This window comes from Fringilla coelebs, assembly GCF_963513975.1.
Source record: "Fringilla coelebs genome assembly, chromosome: 12".
NCBI classification, from domain to species: Eukaryota; Metazoa; Chordata; class Aves; order Passeriformes; family Fringillidae; genus Fringilla; species Fringilla coelebs.
The window spans coordinates 20,544,660-20,570,299 of NC_140038.1; the positions used below are offsets into that span (position 1 = coordinate 20,544,660).

The 25,640-nt window shown below is 45.2% G+C and overlaps 2 protein-coding genes across 3 annotated transcripts; one reads left to right on the top strand and one right to left on the bottom strand.

Moving 5' to 3' along the window:
• The first annotated feature begins 912 nt into the window (after positions 1–912).
• Positions 913–14,976, top strand: DIS3L (DIS3 like exosome 3'-5' exoribonuclease). Its single transcript, XM_084213775.1, has 17 exons — positions 913–1,099; positions 3,525–3,678; positions 4,408–4,536; positions 5,056–5,191; positions 5,904–6,080; positions 6,979–7,057; positions 7,919–8,098; positions 8,652–8,821; positions 9,156–9,317; positions 9,997–10,244; positions 10,992–11,084; positions 11,624–12,157; positions 12,909–13,063; positions 13,151–13,329; positions 13,660–13,805; positions 14,336–14,510; positions 14,582–14,976. The coding sequence occupies exons 1-17, from the start codon at positions 955–957 to the stop codon at positions 14,891–14,893; spliced, it is 3,174 nt and encodes a 1,057-aa protein (XP_084069901.1). The 5' UTR covers positions 913–954; the 3' UTR covers positions 14,894–14,976.
• Positions 14,977–15,570: 594 nt separating this feature from the next.
• TIPIN (TIMELESS interacting protein) lies at positions 15,571–22,238 on the bottom strand. 2 transcript variants are annotated; one of them, XM_084213633.1, is made up of 8 exons: positions 21,650–22,238; positions 21,128–21,287; positions 20,627–20,720; positions 20,309–20,384; positions 18,995–19,117; positions 18,403–18,466; positions 16,349–16,543; positions 15,571–16,094 (listed from the first exon to the last, which is right to left on the bottom strand). In XM_084213633.1, exons 2-8 carry the CDS (start codon positions 21,258–21,260, stop codon positions 15,940–15,942), a joined length of 840 nt encoding a protein of 279 aa, XP_084069759.1. In that variant the 5' UTR covers positions 21,261–21,287; positions 21,650–22,238; the 3' UTR covers positions 15,571–15,939. The 2 variants fall into 2 exon arrangements, with proteins under 2 accessions (XP_084069759.1, XP_084069758.1); XM_084213632.1 differs by having other exon boundaries at positions 16,349–16,546.
• Between the last annotated feature and the right edge of the window lie 3,402 nt (positions 22,239–25,640).

Consider the following 25,640-nt stretch of genomic DNA (forward strand, 5'->3'; position numbering starts at 1 on the left):
ACATGAATGCTTTTCTAAGAGTCAAAACAATCATCCCCAAAATGCCACACTGGCAGCATTACAGACACAGAGCACTGACTCACAACCGGAGACACTGCTTTGGACTCCTGACCTTCCACTGCTTTTCTGTTTCATCTCGGACTAGACTTCATCTGTCAGTGCCTTTATGTTCTGCTCTGTAAACGTGAAGGGCAATATTGGTGATTACTGAGAAATAAGTTGTCATTAGGGCTTGCCTGCTCTCCTTACACACCCTTCCCTGATCCCCACCTCCCGGAGCGCTCTGGCATGCGATCACACAAAATCAGGGGTGAGGAACGGACCCGGAATTTCTCCTGGAAGATGCCGTGAAAGACCATGGAGGTTCACACCACTGCATCCCCCACTTGAAGGGAATCGGCCCTCTGTGCTCGCCCAGCCACACAAGCCTGGGCTCCCTCAGGGCTTACACTGGTCGGGCTCCCCCTCACCCCGCTCTCGCCCGCCCCTCAGGGCCGCCCTGGTTCCCTCAGCTCGTCCCCGCTGTCTCTCAGCTCTCTCCCGCCCGGTTCCCTCAGCCGCCCCGGTCCCCTCAGCTCGATCCTGCCCGCTTCCCTCAGACCGCCCCGGTTCCCTCATCTCGCTCCCGCCCGTCCCTCAGCTCCAGCTCTAGCTCCCTCCGTTCGCTCACACCCGTCCTTCAGCTCGCGTCCCCCTCAGCTCGATCCCGCCCGGTTCCCTCAGACCGCCCCGGTCCCCTCAGCTCGTTCCCGCCCGGTTCCCTCAGACCGCCCCGGTCCCCTCAGCTCGTTCCCGCCCGGTTCCCTCAGACCGCCCCACCCGCTCTCTTCCCGCCCCTCGGTTGAAGCCGATCCCCACGCTGTGACCCCGCGCCCCGCCCCGCGCAGGCGCCCCGGCAGTCGCGGCCTCAGGGCCGCCGGTCCTCGCCGTTCCCGGCCGGTCCCCGCCGCCCCGATGCTCCGCACGGAGAAGGTGCTGCAGCTGCGGGGGCAGCAGGGCCGCGCCGTGCGGGTGGTGCGGGAGCACTACCTGCGCCCCGACGTGCCGTGCCGCAGCGCCCTGTGCCGCCGCGCCCAGTGCCGCGCCGCCTGCGCCCGCGGTGAGGCTCCGCCGTGAGGGGTCTGGGGGGAGCCGGGGGCGAGCACTGACAGGGCCGGGATCGCCCGCGGGCCGGGCTGGGGCGGTGGGCGGCGTCCCCGGGGCCGCGGGTGCGGGGGGCAGAGATGGGGACTAAGTGATCCCTGGGCTGGGGGGACCCCTTAGGACAGAGGGGGATCCCTGGGCAGAGCCGATCCCTGAGGACAGAGAGTGATCCCAGAGCCGGGGGGATCCCTGAACTGGGGTGATCTCTGAGCTGGGGACAGAGAATGATTCTCGGGCAGGGGTTATCCCTTGAAGGGGAAGGGGTGATCCCCGTCCTGGCGTGTCCGGATGGTGCTGAACAAATCGCGGCTGTAGCAATGCTTTTCATTCAAAGCGAGATGCTTGAGGAATCAACGAGGCGTTAAGAGCGGAAGGAATCGAGGAGTTGATTGTTAGAGGGTTTAACTGCGAACAGTTTACTGGCAGTGATAAAAGACTAAAGGATTGTTCGATTTTTACACTTCTCTTGTTTTAAAAGATCCTCTAAAATGAATTAATTTCTGCAGGGTGGTGGTTTATAGCACGAGTTAAACTCTATACATACCTGTTAAGTATTACAATGGGGCCAAGCCATTATCTTGAAGCCATTGTAATTCTGCATCAGCAGCTATTTCTGTTCAGTAATTAAATGTAATTGCCTGTGTTATATCAGGGCATTTCAGACACGGGAAGGCTGCCAGGCTCTGATGTCTGCATTTGTTGTTTTTACGTGCTGTTATGTGCATCGTAGATCATCGCCAGAGCTGTGGTTGATATTTCAGTTGGGTTTGTTTTTGTTGTTGTTGTTGTTGTTCAATAGCAAAATTTATTTGCTGCAGGAAAATGACTGGTAAATAATAAACATAATATCCAACCTGTTGAAATCGACCGAATGGCTTGCCTGAAAGAAAAGGTTAAGAATTGTGACACTTTTTTTTTCTTTGGAGCTGTGATTGGCATAGATGTTTTCATTTTTGATTTAGGCTGCAATCAAGGCCAGAAGGTGTATGACTTAGACTATTATAGTGTATTACTGCTATCTGGGAGATCAGGACTAGTGATAGTTACTGCTCCCTAAAATACTGTATTTGGTTGTGAATTCCTCAAGGATAAATTAAAGGCACATATCAGAAAAAAAACTCTAACCTTTCCTGCTGTGCCTAACTCCCCCTCTTTTGTACTTAAATGTAAAATGTGCTACAGGTGACTGTCAGAATATGTCCCCGTGTGATTATTCAAGGTAACCCAGATGTGAGAGAAATATTTATTTTCCTTCCTGACTTTACACAGTGTGCTGAGCAAATCTATTTCATGCCCTGAGAGAGACCGCCTGCAAAAATCCCATCAGCAGGTGCTTGTAGGGGTGGGCTGTGCCTGCCTGGGAGTCATTCTGCTCTAGATGGATGGGTTAGGCAAGGATAGCTTCCTATGGGCACAGCTCCTAAATCTTCCAGTGACATTTCACTTCTAATGCTTTTCTGAATTATTAATAAATATTTGCTTTCTTGTATATCTGCTGCCATCATCCATTATAAGCCTTCAGTGTGAGATGAGGCCAAGTTACTGCATGCACAGAGAGTGTCCCGTGTCAGCTTCTAAGGAATACAGAAAAATAACCAGACTTGTCAATATCTGTATGCTTTACTCTGTATAATTGCCTGCACTGTGATGAGTTCAGTGTTTATAATAAATAGTAAATAGGTTTTAAGAAAAAATACAGTGGAGATCCCCTCCCATCTGAAAGCTTTTGGGTAATCTTTGAAATACCAAAAGCAATTAAACTCTTGAATTTTGAGGTACTTTTTAAGATGTCATCTGTGATGTGTTGTGTCTGATATTTTGATGGGATAGAGTCTCTATAAAGAATGATGGTTGATAGTTTAGGTTTAAAAACATCTTTTCTTTGCAGTAGCAGTGGTTTTCTCTACACACACCCTTACCTGTGCTCTTTTATGTAAAGAGCCTGCTGTAAATGGTGTGTTTGAACAGAGAGGGCTGTGGGAGTAGGGTAAAGGAACTGCTCATAATTCTACAGCCTTTAGAAATGCCATGAGAAGATTTTCTGTGCCAGATGTATAGTCCCTTTTTCATATGGAAGCAGAGAAGAAAGAACTGTAACCTTCGCTCTTTTAAGCTATAGCCTTTTCATAATGAAAGTGGATCTTTTTCACTCCTCTGGATAGAATATGCACAAAAGTTTGCATCAGTGGATGCAAAAGGCTTTTGTCACGAATTTATGGACCACAGAATTAAACCATAATGTCTGTAATTTTGTTCATCAGAAAAAGAAATGTACCCATTTGAGGAGACACAACTCTGATTTTCTTATATCAGGAAAGAATTTCAAGAAACCATTACTGCAACTGAAATTTTGAACCTTGAAACTCTGAATTATCTTCTAGATGGCAAATTGTTATCAGATGATGTCACGCACTATGTTGTCCCCGACTGCAAGGTTGTTCAGGAGTACCTGGAGATTCTGGAATTTCCAGAGCTGAAAGGAATTATTTTCATGCAAACAGCTTGTCAGGCCGTGCAACATCAGAAAGGACGAAGGTATTTATCCCGTAAGAACTTATTTTTTATTTAGATTGAAGTAAAAATGCTGATTTTTGAAAAAAATGTATCATTTGGTTTTAGGCCTTTCAAGTGTCTTAGTGTAGTTTTACAGAAGGGGAAGGACTGGGATCCTTTATGATCCGTGGATATCAATGCCTGGCATAGTTTTCACTTGATAGGAGCAATATGAAACCTGCAGCTTTATTAACTGATCAATTGGCAGTAATGATCTATTATGTGCCCACAGCTAGATTATGGACAGGTTTTGGTTTCCTCTATTGATGCCTGAGCATTTGTCTTTGGGGAGCAATTAATATTACTGTATGATACTTATCTCACCAGACATTAACCTGGGCATTGCCATAGCATTTCGGAGTAAAATTTGCTCTCAGGGCCTTCTCATATTTCTAAAGCATGAAGGCTTTTAAAGTAATAGCACTTGCCCCAAAAGTGACAAACAAAACAAGTTCCTGAACACTTAGGATGTTTTGTAGGGCTCAGTGGAAAATAAGTATGTTTAAAATCAGAAGTGTTCACGATGGAACTTAATAAAGTTTGCTTGCAGGTGATGGTTTAGGATTTATCATCAGTGGTATGATTTAATGAGTGCATTTCTCTGTGCACGACAGTAAGTTTCCCGGAGTTTTTCAGCTGTATTTTCACGTGGAGTTAAAATAGGATTATCAAAAGCAGGAACAGGAATATATTTATCTTCTTGCATTGCAGGCAGTACAACAAGTTACGGAATCTGTTGAAGGATCCCCGTCACGACTGTACTGTGTTCGCTAATGAATTCCACCAGGACTGCTACCTGCCCAGGGAGAAGGGAGAATCCATGGAGAAGTGGCAGACCAGGTTTGTTTGAACCTCTGCAGTGTCACATTGCACAGCATCATGATTTTAGGAATGTGAGCATGCACCAGCCACTGAGAGTTCATGCTCTTTCTCTGCTTAGCTCTGCAACAGTTCACAGGCACTGCAAGTCTGCATTGTGCTTTATGATTATAGAAGTATCAGCATTGTTTTCTTAGGGAAATAGAATGTAATTAAATTAAATGCAATAATGCTAAAGAAAAAGCTGTATCAGTTTAAAGTCACACTGTAGCATCAGAGTCTTTACACCTCCAGCCTGCTTTTTACAGTCACTCAGAGGAACTTCATGTTGTGTTACAAGCGGATGTACTGGGGAGGAAACATTGTGTTCTCCTCTCTTCTTGTGGGGCTTAAGAATGGCACAGGAACATTTTTGCTGAAAAATGTTTCTTTAGCTTGGTGTATATCTCTCAAAAGTCTGAGTTTATGCAAAGCCAGCAAAATCTTGCAAGTAGCAAGTGAGCTGTGCCAGAAGTCTTATTTCAAACTTTGCTTTTCTAGGAATATTTACAATGCAGCAGCCTGGTATCACAATCACTGCCTGGGTCAGATGCCAGTTGTTATGGTAACAGAAGATGACGATGCGATCAGGCAGTACGGAAATGAAACAGAAGGAGTGTTTGTGATTTCCTTCAAGGTAACATGCCAGAAAAATAAAAGGTTTCCTTTATGCTGTATCAAAATGATGAAGCAAGTACATTAAAGTGATTGCAAATCATGCCAGAGTTTACATTCAAGAAAACTGTGAGGTAGCTCATATCTTCATTTATCAAAGCAAGCAAATATGTCACTTATGGGAATCTCAGAAAAAAGCAGAGAGCTGGAAAGATAAACAGCAGCTCTGAGGATAAAGGTCATCTTTCTCAGGAGACCTTTCTGTTGTTTTTAAGGAATTTGCCATTGATGAGCAGTGACCAGTTCCCTCAGGCAGCTGCCTAAATCTGGAATGCAAGCAGTCCATAAGCAGCTGTAGCCTAAATATCCATTAACAGTGTTCTTGCCTGGACTGCTGAGGATCCAGTGATGTCTGAGAAGATAATTCTTCATTTTGGTGTCCATCTCTGATGCCACTGGTACTCAGTGGGATCTGGGGATGGGATGTTAATGTTGAGCTGTGAAAAGATGTTGAGTAAAAACTGCACCAAACTGATTGACCCTTGTTGTATTTAGCAGTGGATTAGGCTGAACCCGGGACAGATCTGGGGGGTTTAGAGCAGACTCGTCATTACCATTGCGTTATTTGGATGCAGTGTGAGACGGATCCTGTCCAATATGGGCTTTGCAAATACGTTATTAAAGGAACAGAGATCTCAGAGTACTTTCCTGTTTATTTCTATTTGTGCATACAGAATTACTTGGATAACTTCTGGCCTGACCTGAAGGCTGCCCATGAGCTCTTTGACTCCATAGTCCAAGCTCGGCGTGAGCGGGAGAGTGAAAGCCAAGAGAACCATGGAAAAGAATATCCTGAGCACTTACCTGTGGAAGTACTGGAGGCTGGGATCAAGTCTGGAAGATACCTGCAGGTATTTGTTACATAGAGAACATACACAGAACAAAGCAGTCTTGTGCTTGATCACTTGAGTTGCCTGAATTCGAGTGATTAGAGAAAGAAATATGGCTGTGGTGGGAAGAGGAAAAGAAAACAAAAAACAAGAGGATGGAAGGGATTAGCATTCTCAAAGTATTTCCCTTATTCCCATGTGGATTTTTTTTTTTTTTTTTTTTTTTGTCTTGGAGAAGTTAAAGTAAGATTTGGCTACTGAGGATTTGAAATTTGCTATGTTTTTTCCTTGATATGTGATGTACCTGTAAATTGTGATGAGACCACGGGTGATTTGAAGCAGTGAGACCTTGTTCTTAAATATAAATAGTGCTGCACAAAGGCAACAGTTCTAACTTCATTTGCACAGAGATCTCCCAGTCAATGAAATTAATTTACATGTTTATGGTTGTTAAGGGTCTTAATATGGATTGTTGGTAGACAAGTGTCCTTCTTTTAAAAATAATTTAAAGAATTAGCGGCAGTGATTTTTTTCCTTTCTTGGCAATTTCAGCAGAGGCAGGAATAAAATACAAACAGAAACGCTGAGGTTTTTCTTTCTTGTTGGAATAATGCCAGATTCTCTACTAAGGCTGGCAGCAAAAGTAATTTTACACTGCCTGTGCTTGGAGTAAAATGTCATTTACCATCTTAAAAATAAATTCAGCATTTAAAAGAATTTACTTTTCCAGAAGTGAATACGAAAGTCCTACACCCTGCATTCCCTCCTGCAGAGAGAACAGTTGTGTTCAAATTAACCTACAGATCAATAAAAACTAATTAATGCAAAACTAATTGTAACCCCCAAAATGTTATCCTTTGAAGTTGTCTATTTTTAGGGTGACTGTTTCATCCATTGTGGGTTTGTGGGTCTCTTCCAGGGTGCACTGAATGTCAATAAGCACCGAGCACAGCTGGAAGCTTTCGTTCGGCTTCAGGGGTTTGGCAGCAAAGACACAGGTGAGAGGTGTTCAGTTATCAAACCAGCTGAGGGCTGAGACCCTGCAGTGCCTGTGTGGTTTTCATGGGCCAGAAAAGAGGCTGAAGCTTAACCAGAGGGTGGAACTTGTGAGGAGAACTCCTTCCTCTTTCTTACCCTCTTTGGCCAATTCTGGCCTCTTGTCCTGTTTGCCTGCACCTCTCTGAAGGGAAATGCTGGTGCAAATTGTCCCTGTGCTGTGCTCTAACCTCAGCTGGCCACTCCTTTGACTGCAATAAGAGTTTGCATAGATGTTGGCAGGATTAGGAAGCTGGTCTTTGTGAACATAATTGGAAAATTGCCTTTTGGATCAAGCTGGTCCAAAGTGATGCAGGATTGAGTTACTAATCAGCACCTTTGAAAGAACAGTCCATTGCCCTTGCACAGACACATTGGCCCAGCTCTCACCAATGGCTACTTTCAAATATTCTTGTGACAGACCCTGCAGTCAAACCAGTGCTCAATATACTCATTATTTTTTAAAAGCTTGTTTTATTCTAAATCCTCCCCAGAATCCTGTGGCAGTGGCTTTCACAATTTAACTATGCTGTCTGTTGTTATAGCTGATGCCAGAGAACAATAAACTTATCCCAGCCTATGCTGCTTTTTATCCAAAAGTTCACTTACAGAATTCCTTAAAAGATCCTTAAAAAAAAAAAAAAAAACCAAGAGGAAAATGTTTTCATTTCCTTTTAGTATTAATTTCTTGCCAGTAGTCCTTTTTGGAAGAAATCATTTTGGAAAAGTCATTTTCTGTTATTGCAGCAGAATGCTGCCAAGAATGGAGGGATTTGAATTTTTTTAGCAGATTATAGTTCTGTTTTCTTTTATTTTAAATACAGAACTTCAAAGTGACATCCTTATTTATGGGACCAAGGCTCGGAATCGTGCAATCCACGGGGATGTGGTTGTGGTTGAGTTGCTGCCTGTGCATGAATGGAAGGGAAGGACTGTTGCCCTCTGTGAAAATGAGACTGAGGACAAAGCACCTGCAGACACCACAGGTGACCCTATGCCCACAGGTAAGGAGAAGCATCCTTTTAATTCCCTGCTGATAAATAATGGGGGAAAAAATGTTAAGTGAAAAAGTATCTCTGTGTGAAATGCCTGGGTACTATAGGAACTTAAAATCTTGTTTGAAATTATTATTCTGCAGCTGTAGCTGCATCTTAAAAGTTGGTTGAGGTCAGAGCTAAAAGTTTCAAGAAGTTAATTCTCTTTTTGTAGGGAAATCATGTTTTGTTTTGCTCTTTGCTATTAAAAATTCTCTGTATTACTAGAATTGGCCCCATTTCAGCAGCAGTGGGAATCTCTGAATAATTTATGTTGTGTATCAGCTCAAATCTATACAATGAGTTAGTCTCCACATAAATAAAAGCTCATTAAAATCTGCCTGTGCCAACAGTAGTTTATGACACACACTTGTATTGTCTGCACACCATATGTTGTTGGCAGTTGTAACAGATTTGGGGACACATCAGTTGATTTTACAAAGCACTGAATCTCCTGCACTCCCACATATTTGCTTTCTTGGTTCTGTTTAATTCTTTAATGCACTATGTTCCTGATTTAAAGGTAAAGTAGTTGGAATCATCCAGAAGAACTGGAGGGATTATGTGGTCACTTTCCCCTCTAAAGAAGAGAGCCAGTCCCAGGGCAGAAATGCTCAGAAAGTCCTTGTAACACCTTGGGATTACCGAATTCCCAAAATCCGGATCAGCACTCAGCAGGCTGAAGCATTACAGGTAATTTAACTGAAGTGTTCCTCTGTTCTGTGTTCCTACAAAGCTGTGTGGGCATAATAGGCTCTAATGATGTTTTCCTTGACAAAGCCATGGTAAAACAGAATCTGTGAGGGTTCAATTTCTGCCTTGAAGGATTGTGTTCAATTCCTGTCAGGACCACTTCAGCTTCAGGTACCAAAGCTTGAGTTCTGAATTTGGACCACAGTCCAGCTGCCCTGAGCACTTACATACCACTTGCTTTGGGCTTTTTCTGCTAAATTTAAGGTTGTGTTAGGGGAATAAATTGTACTTTTGAGGGGCACAGAGCTGTTCTAACAGAGCCATCTCCCTGCAGGAGTACAGAGTTGTGGTGCGCATCGATTCCTGGGAGTCGACTTCCCTGTACCCGAACGGGCACTTTGTGAGAGTGCTGGGGAGAATTGGGGATCTCGAGGGGGAAATTGCAGCTATTCTGGTGGAGAACAGCATTTGTGCTGCCCCTTTCTCAGAAATCCAGGTTTGTCTCTGTGATCAGATCCAGTCTTTTTTGTTCATTTCCAGGATCTTGTTTCTCAAAGAGAGGGAGCCTCTTACAGCTCGACATCTTTGTTGCCAGTGGGTTTTTGAAAGCCCACTGTAAAAGCTGAAAATTTATTATTATTTTGCTTTATTTTACTGGAATCTCTTGGATCAGTAGTTCTATTGATAGTATGGGATTTTCAAGTCAGTAGTGATTTTAAGATAATCCTTTTGCTGTGAGGAGAAGATTACAAACTCTTAATTCAAATTTGAGGCAGACTATTAAGATTTTTCTGTCTTTAGTATATGGTTATGCTACTGATCCTGAAGGCCTCATCCTGCTGAAATCATTGTATTAAATACTTTGTTTTCAACTGGGAGAGGAACCAGCTTTCATGGATAACTATTTTGTTTAACCTACAATTAATAGAAAGAAGACTAAAAAACCAATATGTAATGGTTATATTTGCCAGAGCTGCAGTATCACCACAGTAATAACATTGGTTACTTATACACATAGAATTCTTTTCAATTTTCCCACCCTTTCTGTAAAGTATATGTAATGGACTTGTAAAATGAAACAAAAGAAGAATTTGAAAAACTAATTCAACCTAATTGTTGGCATCTTTTTGTGGAAAATACATAAATCTATGTTCATCAGCAATATTTCCGTATAGATGAGTGAAATGCCAGTGAGTTCTCCAAAGAATCCATGGAAAGTAAGTCCAGAGGAGGTGAAAAAACGCCTTGACTTGAGAGATACCCACCTGATATTCAGCATTGACCCCAAGGGCTGCGAGGATGTGGATGATGCTCTCTCTGTCAGGACTCTGCCCAACGGGAACCTTGAGCTGGGGGTGCACATTGCAGATGTGACTCACTTTGTGGCAGCAAATTCCTACACTGATGTTGAGGCCAGAGCAAGGTGAGTTATTTTCTGGAAATTAGAAAATTTATGGAGCTCAGAAGTTTGTGATGCTACCTTAAGGAAACTTTGGAAGGAAAGAAACATGCTTTCACCTTTCATTTCTTACTAAAGATTTCTTAAAGCTAATTAAAGTATATTAGGTAACTAAGAACATCCTGCTTTTATTTGGACACATTTTCCAGAAAGCTATACAAGTTTCTTCTTCCCTAACCACTCTTCTTTGCTTTATAGTCTAATTTAACATCTGTGACTTAAAGTACTTTTAAAAACCACTTGTTTGCAGTCCAAGGGAGATGAACACCCACAAAATGGAATTAAGTCTTACATGAATTTAATTCCAGAGGTATTTGTCAGGCTTATGTTTTAATATTCAGTCTTGTCTTTTAATGTGCAAATATTTCATTCTCTTTTTTCTTTTATTGCCAGTGTATTGAACTTAAACTGCTGAATCACTTAATAAACTGTATTCTTTGTTGAGTCAAAGAAGTATAATGTGGAGGCAGCAGAGATGTTTGATTAAGTCACCTCTTCTTCAGTGAGCAGATTTTGTCCAGCCCTGCTTCTGCCCTTAATGGCAGCTGAAATACCAAGGAAGGCAAAATCAGGGTTGTATTGTACAAATCGCTATTTCGATAATTTGAATTTGGTATTGCACCTGTGATTGTTCTGTGGGAATAACCTTTTCAAGTAGGCTGTGGAGCAGTGTTTATGGGTGGGGAGAGCAGTAGCTGTGTTTTGTTGCAGGGCTACCACGTATTACCTGGCGGACCGGCGCTATGACATGCTGCCCTCCGTGCTCAGCGCTGACCTGTGCTCCCTCCTCAGCGGGGTGGACAGGTAAGGCTTGGGAGTTGTTCTCAGCAGGGACACTTCTACAAGTCATTTTGCATTATTACTGGAAGAACTGTGTACATTAAAAATTACCTTTCAGTTCTACCACAGGTAGGGTGAATTTTATATCAATTGATAGGCTCAGTTGGCTGCTGGCATGAGGATATGCTAGGCTGGCATGAGGACATTCAGGGTACAGAGATGTTTGTTGTGGATGCATCTGACTAATAAAATAAAAATGGGTAAAAGTAACTATCACAGTGTAGCTCTGCTTTAACATAAAGGAGATTTTATACCTTAGGGGTACTGTGCTTCAGCAGATGCATTGAAGGTACTGCTGTGTAGCTGGTCCTCATTTCAGTTGTGATGCATGAGACTGAAAGGCAAGTGCATTATTTAGTGGTGTTGCTGAGCACTGGTTTAATGAACAAAAAAGATGTTTCCACAACCAGAATTAAATCTATAAATTTCTAAGAGTTGAATGTGCTTGTAATGGGAGTTTAGGTCTATCAGAACTATTCCAGAACTGTGGTGTTGTCTTTAAGATATGCTGTGAGTGTCTTGTGGGAGCTGGAGAAGGAATCGTTCGAGACGCTGAGGGTTCAGTACAGCAAAACCCTGATCCGCTCTGCCTACAAGCTGGAGTATGAGACAGCCCAGGGACTGCTGGATGGGGACACGAGTGTCGTGGGGGATATCCTGGAACTGAAAGGCCTGGATGAAGGAGCGAGGCAGAAGAAGCTGGCTGAGCTGGTTTGGGCCATATCCAAGCTCACCGACATAGCGCGACACGTCCGGGCTAAGCGGGACCGGTGCGGCGCGCTGGAGCTGGAGGGGATCGAGATCCGAGTGCAGCTGGATGACAAACGGAATATCCATGACCTCATCCCCAAGCAGCCGCTGGAAGTGCACGAGACCGTGGCGGAATGCATGATCCTGGCCAACCACTGGGTGGCGAAAAGGATTTCCGAGGATTTTCCCCACCAAGCTCTGCTGCGGCAGCACCCTCCACCGCGCCAGGAATTCTTCACTGAGCTTCGGGAGTGTGCCAGTGCCAAAGGCTTCTCAATAGACACACGGTAGCTTTTATTACTAAAGTTCTGTAATTCAAGCAATTAACTGTTTGGCCACGTTATTGTTAAACAGTTCCAGCTCTGAATATCAATGTTAAGAGACACGGCATAGCAGTTCTTCAAAGGAGTTTTATCAGAACCATTCTGATGATGTTCTGACCAGGAGAAGCTGCCTGCCTTCTGCTGGCTGTACTCCAAATGGCAGTGGCTGAATAATTTTAGACATACCCAGACAAAACATTTGTTCAGTCGCTGTGCAGTGGTCAAGCTCTGCAGTGGCCTTGTTTGCACTGTATTTCCCATGTAAGAGTAGTGGTTTAAATTAGGTGAATTCTGTGCAATGTAGTCATTTTAAATTACTCAAAATAATTCATAATTACTTGGACAAGATAACATGAAAAGGCCATGGTGAAGGGCATCTATAGAGCCTCTGTGACCTGGGGGTCACCTTGTCCCATTTGTGCTGGACACAAAGGTTTGGACCAGCTCACTCTTTTGTACTGCACAGGAGGGAGTTTGCTCCAGTCCCTGGTTCTCCAGGTTGCAGCAGACAACTGGGTGAAAACTGGGATTTTTCTAAACATTTTCTTAGAGCAGAGTTGTTACTAAACTGCATTTAGAGTTTCAATATCACTCTGCTTGCCGTTTTTGTATGAATAACTATTAACTTCTCTATGGGTTTTATGCTGTTGTCAACTGTGAGCCATTATAACCAGGGACAGTGTCATTTTCTTTGGAATTAACACCTTTTTGCCAGGTCTAACAAGGCTTTGGCTGAGTCTCTGGACAGAGCAAACGACCCCTCGGATCCCATTGTGAACAAACTGCTGCGCTCCATGGCCACCCACGCCATGTCCAACGCCCTGTACTTCTCAACTGGCTCTTGTCCCGAGGAGCAGTTTCATCATTATGGTATCTGGTCACTTTCCTGCCTTTCCTGTGATTTCTCAACTGCTGGGGAGGCTTTGACTGCTCATCCCTGTTCCTCTCTCTTGGCAGGGCTGGCCCTGGAGAAGTACACTCACTTCACTTCTCCCATCAGGAGATACGCTGACATCGTTGTGCACAGGCTCCTGATGGCAGCGACCCTGAGGGGCACCACGGGGGATGTGAAGGATAACATCATCAGCAACAAGGATCTGGAGGAATTGTGCAGGCACATCAATAACAGGAACCGGGTATGGGCATCCTTCTGGGAGTCTCCATGGTGCCCTAGGGAATGGGATACCACTCCTGACTCTGGCTTTTGTGAATTAGGAACATCATTTTACTTTTATTTGTATTGCTTTGGGGTTTTTTTAAATATCAGTTTTCTTCTGAGAGTGGTAGTAAAGGTGTTTATACTTCACTTGCACTGCACGTAGGATTTTGTTTTAGATGTAATTTTTCTTGGGGACAGGTAAGAGAAAAAAATAATGGGAAAAAGCAGCTGTGGAAGTGAAAGCCAGAGCTGCTTGTTGGAATATTTACGTAGGTTTTTGTCTCTGTGTGGGGGGGGGTGCTCACAGGCAGCCCAGCGTGCTCAGAAGCAGTCCACAGAGCTCTTCCAGTGCATGTACTTCCGAGACAGGAGCGCCGAGAGCGACGAGCGCTGCGTGGCCGACGGCGTCATCTACTCCATCCGCACCAACGGCGTGCTCGTCTTCGTGCCACGGTGAGCCCGGGGCTGGGACGGACACCTGGTGCTGCTGGAATGCTGGGAGGGCACAGCCTGGCACAGCTCAATTCACATCTGGCATCTCCAGCATTCCACAGCGTTGGCTCAAGAGCATCCCCAGCCAGAAAAGGCTGCTGCCTTACAGAGAACCCAGGGCAAACACGCTGCTGCTCTTCAAGGAGTTTCTTTTAAAATGGAGAACTGACTCCTCACGGTCTGGCTGGAAAAACCTGTAAAGCTGCTCTTCTCCCATCACTGATCCATTCCATGCCCCACCCAGTGCTAAGATAATGGATCACTGACTATTTCACTTCTGCTTCACTGCTCTCAAAACACTTCAGTTCCTGTCTCCATGCTGTTTTCATGTCTGGTTTCTGTAACAATACCTATCCTGTTCCTGGGGCAGGATTATCAGGCTGCAATGCCTGCCCCTTCCTGTTGCTTTCCTACAATCCCAGCCAGCCTGCAGGTTTCAAAACTAAGAGACCTAACCCTGGTTAGAACATCTTCTCTCTGCTCTTCTGTAGGTACGGAATTAAAGGTGCAGCCTATATGAAAAACAAAGAGGGCTTGGTCATCTCCTGTCAAGGGGCTGGGAGCTGCCAGTGGAAGCCTGGATCCCTCCATCGTTCTCAGCATAAAATCACCTCCACTACAGCTGCTGGAGACTCGATGACCTTGAGCCTTTTTGATCACATCACAGTGAGTATCTCACTGTGGGGAGGAAAAGGAAATGGCACCATCAGAACTGTAACCAGAGTATTGCTTTGCAGGTGAGAATCCTTGTGCAGAGTTCGCGCTGCCACGCTGAAACCATCAGGCTGGAGATCATCAGGAACGCGCCGCACCGCACTGCGGACACTGAGGCTGCCCAGAGGAGCCTCCACGTGGTGAAGTCTGACCTGGTGAAAGAAGTCAGCCAGTCTGCAGAGGAGGCCCAGCGTGCCCAGGACACGGCCAGGCTGGAAGTGATGGATGAGGAGTCCAGGGAATTCTGCCAGACCAAGGGACCCAGCCTGTACCAGCTGCTGGAGGAGATCCGGGAGCTGGCACTGCTGGATGTGACAGAGGACATCAGGACTTGAACTGGGACCTGCCAGGGCTGTCCCACTCCTGTTCACTGTGCACAAGTGCTTGGGGATCTTTAAAAAAGCAGTTTATTTAAATATTCAAGAGTCCTTTCGATAAGAAGTTAAATGTCTATTTTAAATAAGAATTATTTTTATCTGATTATGAGTATGGATAAGTTATGAAAAGATTTTATACCTGATAAAGCTCATATTTCAGACTAAAGACAGTGTGCTGTGAATTCTTTTAAAAATCATTCCAAAAATTACTTTGCTCATGTTGTCCACAAATTAAGTTCTTAAAACCTAAATATTTCTTCCCTATAAGGATATAAAAAGCAAATTCCTTCATAAAGTAACACCTGTTGCCCTGAGGGTAGTGGCCTAATTCAGTGTGTAGAAATTCAGTACTTTTTACCCTTTTATTATAAGGGGTGATTCCTCTTCATTCCTCAGAACAGAAAAGCTGTTGTGTAAGGAAAACCAGAATTCTAAGCACAGGATGAAGCAGAGGCTCAAGCAGAGAGGAGGTTCTTTTCTGGGCAGAGATGTCTGACCCAAGGGAGGGGAAAGTGTGGGAGCCCTGGCCTTGTAGGAGCCTCATACAAGAGGTTTGATAATAGCTTCCATTTTATATGAAAAATAAATAAGTAATGGATAAGCAGTTTAAAAAAATCCAGTACCCCTGTTAAAAGACCTGTTAAAAAAAAACCAAACACACCTTTAATAGCAACTTAATCCATCACCATTCCAGTTCATTCAGTTTAACATAAATGATAAAACTATATTCAAAGTAGGTCCAAAAACTCATAAACATTTCCTAGAAAATGTTTTGGGAGGTGGAAAAGATGGCTCCAGCGCAGCTGAAGAACTTTGTTCTATTTCCTGGTGTACTGAGCTGCCCTGCTGCAGCTCCCAGAAATGAGTTCTGTCTTTCAGTGATGCCATGGGAAAGATGTCCCTGAAGCTTCTGGAGTGCCAAGAGCCAGCATCATTTCAGTATAATGAAAGTACTTAAAGCAGGAGGGTCTTTTGGTCAAGAAAGGCATTCATGGTGTGGGGAGCTACTGCTCTTCCCTGGCACCTCCCAATTCATCATCTCCATCTTCTTCTGTGGGAGCATCCTTGGCTGCAGGAACCTGAGTGTCTTCAGTAAGGTCAGGGGGATCCTGAGCAACTGGGCTGTCAAACTCCTCTTCTGAGTAACTGCTGGGGAGCTCTGTTGGGAAAAAAAAAAATCATGAGCAGAGACCATTGCTGTGTTTAACTGATGCTTCCATCACCAGAATCCCAGGCTGTGGCAAAGGCAGCTCAGAGACAAAGCTGTCACAGCTTGGTACAACCACCAGGGAGTTTAACTGCAGGAAAACTGTTGAAATGTGAGAGTTGCACATTGCAGCACTTCCTAGGAAAGCCATCAGGGCCGTGAGCCAGCAGCTCAGGCTCCTGTTCCCGCAGCAATGGGGTCCTTACCCTGGTGCTGGGACTGGCTGAGGCCCTGCAGCCGCGCCTGCCTCCGCTCCAGGGCCAGCTGCCGGTTCTTCTTCATCCGCTCCTGCTGCTCCTCCGTCAGGCTCGGCCCAGGCAGGGAATTCAGCTCCTCTGCACTGCCAGAGTGGCAGTGTGCATCTTCAGCAGCTGCGTCCAGCCCATTGCTGTCCCCTTCTCCTTCTGGTTAAAAAGGAGGGGTGCCACAGGGAAGAGGGGCAGAATCAACACTTTAAACCCACAGAGATCCACAACACATCAGTCAAGAGAACATTCTGAAAGCATTTCCGTGTTCTACATTTTGTATTGACAGCTGAAACTCATTCCATAATTTAATTTTAATGGGAAATTTTCTGTCTAGGCCCACATACCCAATATTCAAAGGGCACAAGTGCTCAGAGCTCACACACACAACAATCAATGCATGAGTGCAGAGGCACAGCTCTGTGTACTGAGTTAGCAACATCAGCTGTGCTTGAAGGGTCAAAAGGGACAGGAAATGCAGCAAATCCTTAGGGCCAGGTAATTTTCCTCCCAACACTACTAATAAAACACTGTCCTTTAAAAAGTGGCAGGAGTCCTACAGGAGGAATTCCAACCTTTCAAGGCCAGGCTGTGTGACACTAATTGAAGGTGTCCCTGCCCATGGCAGGGGATGGAACAGGATGTGTTTTAAGGTCCCTTCCCACCCAAACCAATCCAGGATTCTGTGAATCAGAAGTCTGAACACATCCATTGAGCAGTCAGTTCTGAATTCAGTGTGCTCTATTACAGAGATATTTACTCATCTGCCAGCACTGAAACATGCAAAGTGGAGGCAGTTCAGCTAGACAAACTTCACCCACCCACAGAGCAGCAGAGCACCCAAGGCCTCTGCATCACTTTAAGCCTGCGAATAGAAAGGAGAGCTAACAAAAAGGTTGGGTTGTTAATACAACACCCCAGCCTGAGGTTTTATTTCACACAGCTCCTCCCCTGAAGGCTGCAGCAGTGCCCTCAGTCCCCAGCTGAGAGCAGCCCAGCTCAGCAGGCTGGCAGCGCCGTGTGTGGAACCATCGCACAGAACAATCCGCTCGCTCTGCAGACGCTGTCGGCAGGAACCACTGGCGTTGCTGTCCGTGGCTGCCTCTGGCTGCAGTGCAGCTCTCACACTGCAGCAGCACTGAAGGCAGCCACGTGGCACCACTGCCCCAAGGGCACCCCAAAGCCCAGGCCAGCTGTTTCCACACTTGAACTCATCCACCATTCCCAAGCACTGGCTGGGCTGGAGGCCGAGGTCCACGGGGAGACAAATGGGACAATGGGCAGATAATGCTCTCAAGAGAGACTGACAGTAGAAATGCAAAATCCTGCACAGATCCTTAGGAATGACAATGAAATTCCCTCCTTTCTGCTGCTAAAGGTTTTTTACAACCATGTGAACCCTACTTCCTCTTTAATTAGAAAACTGTTTATGTGTAACTTCTCTTTGACTGGAAGAGACTCTTGCCTTACATCCTCATTAAGTGCTGGATTTGATCCTCCTGGCAGAAGGAATTCTCCCAGAGCTGTGTGCCAGCTCTGACAGACACAACAGTGCCCCCAGCACAAGCAGCACTTGGCCTATGAGGGACACCACCCCCTGACTGCACTGCAACTCCTCAGAGAATAATCAGCATGAGTTTGTGATTCCTGCTTTAACAGGACCCAAGAGCTCTCCAGACAGCGCTCATGTGAGACTACAACACAAACCTGAGTGCTCAATAATTGCAGTTTTAGGGGCTTTTTTGGAAGAATATTTCTAACAATGCTGGTTAATCCCATTTTCTATTTCCTTCAGCAGACCATGCAATTTTATTTATTTTTACACACATATGTACAAGTACCAGTCCAGTTGTGTCATCATAAGACTCACAGAAGCCTGGTTTTAAAGCAGAGACCTCTCAACAATTTCTTCTACACTAGAAAAGCCTATCATGACCATTCACTTCTGGTCAGTAGGAAGGGAAATAAATAATCTTAAGCGCTGAAGTACTGAACAAAGAGCAGAGAGAGCATACCTTCATTATTTTTGAAGTCTTCATGTAAAATAGGAAGATCAAGTCTAATCCGCTTGAGGCAGGTCTGCAGGTGGGACATTAAAAGACTGGTGTTTCATCTGCAGCAAGATTTTATGTTCAACTTTGGGAGCATGGGAAAACCACAGCAATTTTACACTTTATTACTCTGAAAAAATACTCTCACTTCATGTCCATTTCACACACAGACCTTCAGTGCTGTGATCATCTTCCCAGTCCTTCATCTATCCCCCAGCCAGGTGAAGCTGAATTCTTTATCAGCCTTCTTTTGCAGGTTCAAACATTAAAAATCAACCAAACAAAACCCAAACCCCCAACCAGTTCCAGCTAGTTAAGCAACTTGCTGTGGTTAAAGATGGCCTGAAAATGCTGAAGCCAATTCTCTGGAGGATTATTTCAAATTAAAAAAGGTTGTATCTAAATATAAACATAAATACCAGACAAAGCTCTAAATTGAGATAAATTTATTTAAATAACATTATACTTCTCAGCAGTATGTACAACCTAATTCTTCTTTTGCTGCATAATTGATCCCCTAAACCTACCACCATGAAGAGCTGACAGAAACACATACCTGAACCTCCTTTTTGTTTCCCAAAGACTCCACTACGTCAATAAAGTCCTCAAACTGCAGTTTTGGGAATAGTCTGTGAGCCCAGTGCTCCATATGTTGTATCAGCGTCTTCAGGTCCTCTGCCTGGAGCAGGAAAGACAACACGCAGCTGCTAAAGCTGACAGAGAAGGGAGACTGCAGAGGGAAATGGGACAGCAACTCCTGAACACATGGAGCATCTGCAGCTTGCCAGTCTCTGCAAAATGTCAGCAGTACCAATGTGAGGAGAACCTTTCCTTCCTCCTCCCAGTGTCAGTGTAAGCTCAGGCTGTGAGAACAGCACTGACACAAGTTCAGGGGAGCATCTGCATATCCTGTGAAACATCTGCAGGTCCTGAAGCATGGTCCTTAAACAACTGGGGCTGAACTCAGCCTGAACTAAATCCACATGGGCACAGCTGGCATTGATCATGGATCCTGATGTTTAGAATGCAGGTACATCAAATTAGGCTGATCTAGGAGAGGTTTTTGCACCTTTCAGCACTACTGCCCAGTTCCTTTGTGCTCCAGTGGTAATGAGAACACATAAACCAGAGGTGCACAGGTGTCCTTGCAGTGTGCCAGGAGAATCATGGCATTGTTTGGGTTGGAAAAGTCCTTGAAGATCACAGAGTCCAGCCACTCCCCCAGCACTGCCAAGGCCACCACTAAAACATGTCCCCAGGCGTCACATTTGAATCCCTCTGGGGACGATGGCTCCACAGCACAGGCCTCCCAGGGCTGGACAACACTCCTGATGAAGACATTTCCCCTAATAACCAACCTAAAGCTCCCTTGGCACAATTGAGGCTGTTTCCTCTTGTCCTCTGTTTGTTACTTGGGAGAAGAGACAGACCCTCCCCTGTCTACAACCAACTCCATAATGATATGTAATATCATTACAAATAAGCTCTGCCTGTTGAAGTGCACCCAAAACGATAAGAAAGCTTGGAGAGAAAGTCCTGCCTTCTCTTTGCTCAAGTGCTATGTCACACTTTTAAAAAAACTTTGGGATTCAAAACCCTGCTAGTATGGACAATACAAGAGTCACAGATGGGATATTCTACTTTTAGAGTTGAGGAAAAGAATTTTATGATCAAAAGATGGATTTTTTTAAAAAGCATTTAATGTTTGTTTTAAAATTTGCAGCTCCAAATGCCATCAGGGCTTGTCCAGGTACTGCTGGGAAGCAGGCTAGCAGGAGTCCTGTCAATGCTCCCCAGATCAGATGGGCAGTACTCTAGCAAACCTACACTCACCTCCCAGGAAACAAAACCAAGGCTCACCAGCTCTTACCTCGTGCCCTTTGCCCTTGAACTTGACGTTGTCAAACATGTGTCTCAGAGCTGGGAGCCCTCTTTCTGAAATTAACCTGGGAATAGGAAATGGGGGAGTTCTTTGAAACTTTCTTCTTTCAATTAACAAGTTAAAAAAAAAAAAAAAAAAAAAAAAAAAGAGAGAAAAAACTCTCAGACTGCTTGATACAGCCTAAAGCTTGGATTGTTTTCTGTTGATTATAAAGAACTCACACCAGTTTTAGAAGTACCTTAATAATTTCCTCCCACAGCCCTACATCAAACTCAGCACACAAAGAAATATCCTGTATAAAGTTACCTTTGGGCATCTAATTTAGGCCTTGGTCTTTTTATTGCCTTCTGTGTGGTCACAGCAGAATCCTTTGTTTGGGACTGCTGGTTTCCATCTGGATCTGGGGAAGAAAACCGCATCATTTAAGTATTCAAAACAATTGCTATCACCTCGGATTGTATTGTGTACGTTTTAAGTTTCTACTTGTATTTCTGATAAGTGCATTGAGAGCACATCCAACACTCTTATCTCTTTTAAAAGCCAAGTCATAAAGAGTAACTATAGATCATTGCTGCACAATTATTTGTAGCAACATTTTGTCAGAAGAGCTTGAGTTTTATAAAAATTCCTTTGTGCATATATTTTCATGGACTCTACAAAAATAACGTTTTCCCACAAGCTGGAAAGCATCACATGATTGACACTTTATAGTTTGTTTTCCGCCTATTTTTAGGCCCTGAAATCCAACACCACTAATTTCGATTGCACAGCATTAAAATGGGATTTTTAGGGGTCCCAGGTGCTCACCTCCATTAGCCTGAGCCCATTCTGCATCGTCTCTTCCTGGAGAGGCAGGAGGTGGAAGAGGTGGGAATGTTTCGTCTTCTGTGTTCTCATAATCAGGAAGATCAAACAAGTTGTTCTCTAAAGGATCTAACATTGCCACAAAGAAGCCTTTTTTCCCCTCCTGCAGAAAATACCAAAAGCATTTAAGGAGAAGCAGCGAGGCTGCCACAGAAGCGGATAAACGTCAATTATATACAACATTTACAGCTTTTTCAGGAAAAGATCTGCCAACCTGATCATCATACAAATTAAACAGCAGATACCATACAGAGGATAACACAGCCCAGCCTTGCTGAGCCGAATAAAACAAGGGCTCGTGATGTTTCAACTCGTCAAAGTTACTTGGGAGTGTCAGGAATTAACCAAAATAAGTGGATTCCTGACCACAGCGCTTATCCATGGAGCCGCGTGCCACTCACATCCCCCGCCAAAGCCTCCGGGGCTGGGGCGGCAATTCCCCAAACTCACAGCGCGCTCACCCACCCGAAGCGCGGTCTGGAGGAGGGACGAGTGCCCTCTGCGGCTGTCCCGGCCGGAGCGGGGCTGGGCTGAGGCGGGACTGGCTCTGTTCCTCTGTCTCAGGAGCGCTCTCTGGAGCGGGGCTGGGCTGAGGCGGCGGCAGGAATGGCTCTGTCTCTCTGTTTCTGAAGCAGGGCTGGGCTGAGGCGGTGGCAGGAATGGCTCTGTCTCTCTGTTGCTCTGTTTCTGGAGCGGGGCTGGGCTGAGGCCGTGGCAGGAATGGCTCTGTTGCTCTGTTTCTGAAGCAGGGCTGGGCTGAGGCGGTGGCAGGAATGGCTCTGTCTCTCTGTTTCTGGAGCAGGGCAGGGCTGAGGCGGTGGCAGGAATGGCTCTGTCTCTCTGTTGCTGTTTCAGGAGCAGGGCTGGGCTGAGGCGGCGGCAGGAATGGCTCTGTCTCTCTGTTGCTCTGTTTCTGGAGCAGGGCTGGGCTGAGGCGGTGGCAGGAATGGCTCTGTCTCTCTGTCTCTCCGTTTCTCCGTTTCAGGAGCGCTCTCCGGACCGGCTCCGGCCGCGCGGGATCGCGGGTCGGGCTGAGGGGCCGCGGCCGCCCCCGCGCGCGCCGGGTCCCGCGAGAGCTCCGAGTCTCGCGAGCTCCCGAAGGCGGCGGCTCAGGGGTTTTGGCGCCAAAACGCGGTGGGCGGGGCGAGGCGGCTGAGGCCATCCCAGGACTATGGAGTCCGGGCGTGCCCAGGGTGGGAAGGGACATTACAAATCATCTCATTCGCATTCCAGCCCCCCTGCTCTCGGCAGGGACACCTTCCACTATCACAGCTTTCTCCAAGCCCCGTCTAACCCGGCTTTGGACACTCAGGGATGGAACAGCTGCTCTGGGCAACCTGGCTGCATGGCTGCACCACCGTCTCAAGGAGGAATTTCATCCCAATATCCCAGAATTTCATCCTAATATCCCATCTAAACCCACTCTGCCAGTTTGAAGCCATTGCCCCTTGTCCTGTCTCTCCAGATCCTTGTAAATAGTCCCTCTCCATCCTTCCTGTAAGGCCCCCTCATGAGCTGGAAGGGCACAGGTCACCCCAAAGCTCCTCCAGGCTGAACAAGCCCAGCTCTCCGCCCTTCCCCACAGGAGATGTGCTCCATCCCCTTGATCATCCTGGTGCCTCCTCTGGACTCTCTCCCCTTCCTGTGCTGGGCCCCAAGGTGGGGCAGCGCTGCAGGTGAGGTCTCACCTAGGCAGGGCAGAGTGGCAGAATTCCCCTGAGCTGTGGGATCAGCCCAGGACACACTTGGCTTTCTGGGCTGCCACTGCACATGGCCGGGGAATTCCAATGTCTCACCCACCAGCACCTCCAGCTGCCTGTAGTGTCACCTCTTCAGTGAAAACCTGCTGGGGATTAGTGTTTAATTTGAAATATCCAATGTTGCAAAGCCCCACGATGAGTCATCTCCAGGAATGGGATTGAAAATTGTTGATCTCCTGTCACTTCACTGAATCACAGAATCCCTGAGGTTGGAAAGGACCTCCAAGACCATCGAGTCCAACCTGTGACCGATGCCCACCCTGTCCCCAGCCCAGAGCCCCGAGTGCCACCTCCAGAATTCCTGGGACACCTCCAGGGATGGGCACTGCAGACCTGCCTGGGCAGCCCCTGCCAAGGCCTGAGCGCCCTTTCCATGGGGAAATTCCTGCTGCTGTCCAGCCTGAGCCTGCCCTGGTGCAGCTCAGGACGATCTCCTCCTCCTGTGCCTGTTCCCTGGAGCACAGCCCGACCCCCCGGCTGTCCCCTCCTGGCAGGAGCTGTGCAGAGCCACAAGGTCCCTCCTGATCCCCCTTTGCTCCAGGCTGAGCCCCTGCCCAGCTCCCTCAGCCGCTCCTGGGGCTCCAGCCCCTGCCCAGCTCCGTTCCCCTCCCTGGTGTCTTGGTTTGAAAGGACAGGTGTTTGCTAAGGAAGGCAGGAGCCTCTCTTGAAATGGAAAATGCAAACACCCTCCCTTGAATCATTATAATTTTGAAATTAGGGGGCAAAGATGTGGGAGTAGGAAAAGGAGTTCTTTATTAGGGAAAATAAAAATAAAAATGCAGTAATGCAAAACAACAGTGCCCTGCTCCTGTGGCCACACTGCAGGTCAGGGATTCCCACCCTGGCTCACACCAGGGCCAGGACAGCGAGCCATCCTGAGATGTTCTCCAGACAAAGCCTGCTGGGAATTGACAACTGAACAGTCTGCAGTTGTCCAGGCTGGAATAAATATGCCGAGCCCTCAGAGGTTTGGCAGCTATGCACATAAAATGCCATGTAAGGATTTGGGCTGCAGGGACAACAGGAGAGGCTCCAGGCTCCTGTCTCCAAAGCAGTTGGAGCTGTAAATTGTTCTCATATTTTTACAGCTCAGTCCATAGAAGCGTATCTGACTTAAATTATAGTCATTTTTTTGTTTAAACAAAACTATATAAATTAATGTAAAATATTAATCCATTAAAGGAATTGGTTTTCCCTTATTTCTCTATAAATTCAAATTTGACATACAATGTTTCTGGTAATTTAATGTATTCTTTCTAGTATGGCAAAATCAATGGCAGTTACTTTCTGGTTAAAATTCTTTTAACAGTTAATGTTTAAAATGTGAATTCTAACATTGTAGCATCTTTTATAATCAAGAATATATTAAATATAGGGAGAACACACTAATGGATTTTTAGCACTGAATCAGTTAATTCTATCTTTTTAGATATGGCCAATTTCTTCAATCGATTGAGGCAGCTGAAGTAGGAAAATTAACACAGAGATTTAATAATAATCATAGATCAAGTGCTGCTAATTTCCAGCACAAACTATTGTAATTGTCATATAAAATTACTGAAAATCAAATATCTACATGATGAGCTCTTTGCATTGAAAATAATAGGTGCTCTTTGAAAAATCCTTACAAACAACAACAACAAAAAAAATCAGAAGATCGCTTACAATCTCTGCAGAGGACACAGGGTTATAAACCCCACCATATTTATGCGACTTTGATTAATCAATATTTTTGAAGAGTGTTTAATTGGAATCTGGACTTGATGACCTAGGTGGTTCTTTCCAGTCCTATGTTCCTAATTAAATAAAAAGCAAATGCTGGCAAGCATTGATTATTGGTTTTTCCTCAGGAAATGAATAACCAGCCACATGCTGCTAAAATAATAAGTCAGGAAAAAACAAACAAAACACCCCCCCACAGGTTGCCTTCATTCTAGAAAACACTTCTGGTTTCTAGTTTAGGTGAAAAGGAAATATTACTGCTTGTTTCTGTTTGATGACTGTAATTTCATTAGAAAAACTGCAGAAAATTAGCACCTTATTTTATATTTCAGTCTCATTTCCTGCTTTGTTACACGTAATATACAGCAAAGCAAATCTGTCAAATGGATAATTGCCTGCTTCCACGCTTGAAGGGGTTTATTCCTAAGGGAGCAGAATTTGCTTGGCAAAAAACCCTTCAAATATTGTGTTGGCAAAGCTGTTCATGCCATAAACCCTCAGCACAAGTGCTCCCATTGTATCTGTTTTAATGGGAAGTCACATCCTAAGGATTAAGCAAATTTCAGTTATTTGTAATTTATACTTATTTACATTTATACCTTGCTGATCTAATCTAAATTTGATATTATGCAGCCACCTTAAACGTTAATTTCTAAGCTTTTAGTATATCACAAAGCATTCAAATTGTGCTGTGATCCACAAGGCTCTTTTAAATCTGTGTTTCTTGAGGAAAATAAGGTGCAAGGGAGGTGTGATCTCTGTCAGGCTCTCTGTCAGCTCCCTTATAATAATTTTTGATCCTCTTGGCCAATTTCATTAAAATTCAAACCAGACTTCTTAAATTCCATTGCTTTATGGGACTAATTATTTCCCTAACTTGCTTTGCTAACCACCAAATAGATTAAGAAGTATTAAATCTTGCAAATAGAAGTTTGTGTGCACATGTTTTGGCTGTAAAATATGTAGCTCTATGT